This window comes from Aplysia californica, unplaced genomic scaffold (genome assembly GCF_000002075.1).
Source record: "Aplysia californica isolate F4 #8 unplaced genomic scaffold, AplCal3.0 scaffold00034, whole genome shotgun sequence".
NCBI classification, from domain to species: Eukaryota; Metazoa; Mollusca; class Gastropoda; order Aplysiida; family Aplysiidae; genus Aplysia; species Aplysia californica.
Window position 1 is genome coordinate 508963 of NW_004797304.1, and position 3708 is coordinate 512670.

Consider the following 3708-nt stretch of genomic DNA (forward strand, 5'->3'; position numbering starts at 1 on the left):
AGAGAGAGAGAGAGAGAGAGAGAGAGAGAGAGAGAGAGAGAGAGAGAGAGAAAGATGAATCTACTGTACAACAGATGTTTCGTAACATGAACGCACAATAAATGCAAAATTTATGTTGCAAAGCGACTGAGTGAGAGCAAAAGTGCGAGGTCAATGAGGGGAACAATAAAGGAAGAGGAGGTATAAAACGGAAACTTACTGTTTGCCTGCATATACTCGTCGAAGTTCTCATTCTTCTCCAGTTTCCACTTGGCAAACAGTTGTTCCACCATGGTTGTTTTGTAACTGCAGAAAAAAAACAGCCTTTCAGTAAATACATGTATTTCAGAGGCTGTTGTTTTATTCCTGCCCACGGTAAATAAAGAAGAGTAAAGATCTAAGCCTATTTGCGGAAATATCGAGTATCCAGCCTCTTGCAGCTTCAATAGTTTACTACTTAATAATGCTATGCGTAAAGGATGAACTTAAATACAGCTTAACCTATTATCTTGAGGTAATAATTATGTTTTATAAACACGTATGTATGAAACCATTTTCATTGCATAATACTCCTAAAAATAAAGCAAAGAAATGTGGAAATGGCAGTTCAGCAGTATCTAATTTACATTTAATGCTAAATCTACAGTGGTTGTTAAGTCAAACACCATATTATCACTTTATACATACAAAGCAGAAAAAATGTTAACACATTCCAACAAATTAACTCATCGCTGTTATTAGCATCATTGCAGTGTCGTGTTGAGGCAGGACCACACGCATCATCCTGTTCAAAAACATGCGCTTGTGAACAGGGGTAAATCTGCCCACCTCCTCATTGCTAATGCAGTGGTTTCAATGAGGTTGTCAAACATTTAAAATTATTAGAATCAATCACTATAACAGTGTAATAATATAATAATGATTATAATACGTAGCATAATTTTATAGAGCACATCCCTACTCAAAAGCAAATTGTTACCCCAACAGACCGTAGAATTCCAAGAAAGATTCTCGGCTTCCCTTTAAGTATACTATAGTGTAAGCTGCCGATTGAAGGTTTAAATACTTCCAACATGGCAAGGTCGTTTGCTGTTTATTGTCGGGTGTCCATTCCAAGTAAAGAACATGCATGTAAAGTACTTTCCCCAAGGATACTATCCGGCGCCTGACGGGGTTCGAACCAATGACCTTTCGATTGTAAGCCAAAAAGCCTAACCAGTAGACCACCGACATAGAGAGCAAACCTTACGTAATTTAATTTCTAAACGTTTCATAATGCTCTGAAGGATTGGGAGACAAATTAATGATTATCGTCGTCTATAGTTTAATACTAAATTGTTCGTCTTCGCATTCAGAAGACCTGAGTTCAAACCCCGTTTGGGGTTGTATTTATTAATAGTATAACACAGTGCTGAAGCAGCACACTGCCTCCTGTTTGATCCATCTGGTTTTAGTAAGGGCGCAAAACTCATATCACAATTATCAAAATCAAATTAATCACAATGGTACTTAAAAAAAGAAAACGTGAAGCTATTTTCAATGATCGGACGTTACATAATATCCGGAAGGAATAATAGACTAACATTTATCCAAGATAGTTATTACGGCCATTACCTGTTACGTCTAGGGGTTTCTTGGCTTTCTCAGTGGAGAGCTATGACGACACAGTCCAAGGGTCGAGAGAGGTGTCAAAGCGGTTCGCTGTGTTCACTGGGAGTTATTTCAGAGGCTTGGTCCTTCCACGTCGCCTCATTGGTCGAGAGCAAGGCTTCAGTGTAATGACCAATCCGTGTAACTAACATATAATTACCTATATCTTTCAAGAGGTACAATAATACGAAAAAGCAGTATTACCTTCCACCGATATGATACAACGTTATGGGTACAAGAACAAGATGCAGTGTGGTGAAGAGGGTTTACACCCATATTAGCTCTGTAAGGACGTTTAAAAGGCGGAACTCAAAATCAATCGTCCATCTCCGATAGGAAAAAGCTGAATGGGCGGAGAACCTTGGAGACTCTCCTGACAACCTGAGTATGAAAACGATTAGAAAAGGGAATTTGAGCCTGTGTATTCCTCACCTGAGTTCAGAGTGTCTAGATGTATGGATTCAAAGGGCCCAAAGGGTAATTCCGTCGATTCTGTGGCTAAGGCGCTCAAGGCTCATACAGGGGTAATGTAGGCTAAGCAGGCAAGTGCACCAAAAGTTTAATCATGGGCACAAGCGCTTTGCATGACAACCAGCAGTGAGAGTATGCGCCTACGTTCTGTTGTCCCAAATGTCACAGTCGGAATCCTTTTTCTTGTCAAATTTTGTACCATTACCGATTTGGTGAAATCAAAACATCATTAATATGTTGTCATTTCGTGGAAATAAATTTGATGTGCTCTAAAATTTAACGTATACCTTCAAGTACAGTTACATGCTGCACTGGTATCTGACTGTAGTTTAAGTTTAGACTCTTGTGCGTTAGTCACACAGGAAGGGTTCGCTTTCGCGTATTGGAAGATTATTTTTAAGTTTCTATGTCTTTTTCTTCATTTGATTACGTATCTCTATGTGTCTGATTATTCATTGCATCTGGTGGATCCTGACAGATCTTGTGGAGGCAGCCCGTCTCCTAATGTATCATTAGTAAAATGTGTGCTGATGGAGACGTAAAACATTTACTTTCACTATTATTATAACAATAAACTTTTCTCAGGTTACGTGATTTTGACACGACACCAACAACAATTTGCTTACACTCAACGTAGTTCATTATTTCAATAATACGTTATAGCTTGATGTATTATCGTATGTGATTAACCGTATTGATAACAAGAAATGTTGAACAAAACTGAAAAACATACGAATTGATGAGTCATGCTTCAGAGTAATGTGATATGTCATCAGTTTAAGCTGTGATAATCTCCTTTTTTAAAATGGTTTTGTTTCTAGTTTTATTGGGTTTTTTTGGTAGTTTCACACCTCTATCTGTAAGGAGGATAAAAAGAATCGGCTGCCCTAACAGTCAGAAGCGCAACTCTGCCCCGCCCCCTTATATTGGGGAGCAACGCCACTATTTTTGCTTCGTAACGGTTGTGATGAAATATGTGTATGTATATATGTGTGTATGAGTGTGTGTGTGTGTGTGTGTGTGTGTGTGTGTGTGTGTGTGTGTGTGTATGTGTGTGTGTGGATGTGTGTGATCTGCAATCCCTTTAGAATGGCGAATTGCTGCATTGAAGACATTTAAAAGAATCTGTCTATCTTTTACACGAAAGTGAATTTGTGAAAGTGGTAAAATAAGTGGTCTATCAGAAGACATAGGCTTCTAATATCTCTTTTCTTTTGTCAGGGTCAACATTGAGCCGCGGACGTGCTAAAAAGTATGCTTAAAAATCCCCCCAAAAATGACTCCACTCTTTGTCATTCTGCAAGAATAACATTATTTATCAAAGATAACTAATTTGATGCGTCACTCCATCAAACATATACACTTATTTTAAACAAAGACTTCTAAACATGATGTTACGGATGTTGACTCAGTCACTGAAAGAGAAATAATGTTTCGTAACGTACGTCAAATAGGGGGAGTGGCCGATATTAAACTTAGATTCTAGGATTCTTTTTAAGAAATAGTTGAAACTCGAGTTAGTGTTTTTTCTTATTGAATACCTTGTTTGTAACATTTAACAATAAGTAGGCCTACCGATAGAAATCATAATACGTATAATAAAATTAT

The 3708-nt window shown here is 37.9% G+C and overlaps 2 protein-coding genes across 2 annotated transcripts in view; one reads left to right on the top strand and one right to left on the bottom strand.

The window, feature by feature from the left end:
- LOC101851558 (fatty acid-binding protein, liver) overlaps positions 1-1696 on the bottom strand; it is a 4124-nt gene extending 2428 nt beyond the window's left edge. The window contains exons 1-2 of the mRNA XM_005091663.2: positions 1594-1696; positions 200-285 (exon numbers count right to left, since the gene is read on the bottom strand). Coding sequence (XP_005091720.1) covers positions 200-272 — 73 coding nt within the window. The 5' untranslated portion in view covers positions 273-285; positions 1594-1696. The remainder of the gene's footprint in view (positions 1-199; positions 286-1593) is intronic.
- Positions 1-3708, top strand: part of LOC101858162 (putative uncharacterized protein DDB_G0291812) — a gene marked incomplete in the record, with an annotated part of 72390 nt that overhangs the window by 58073 nt on the left and 10609 nt on the right.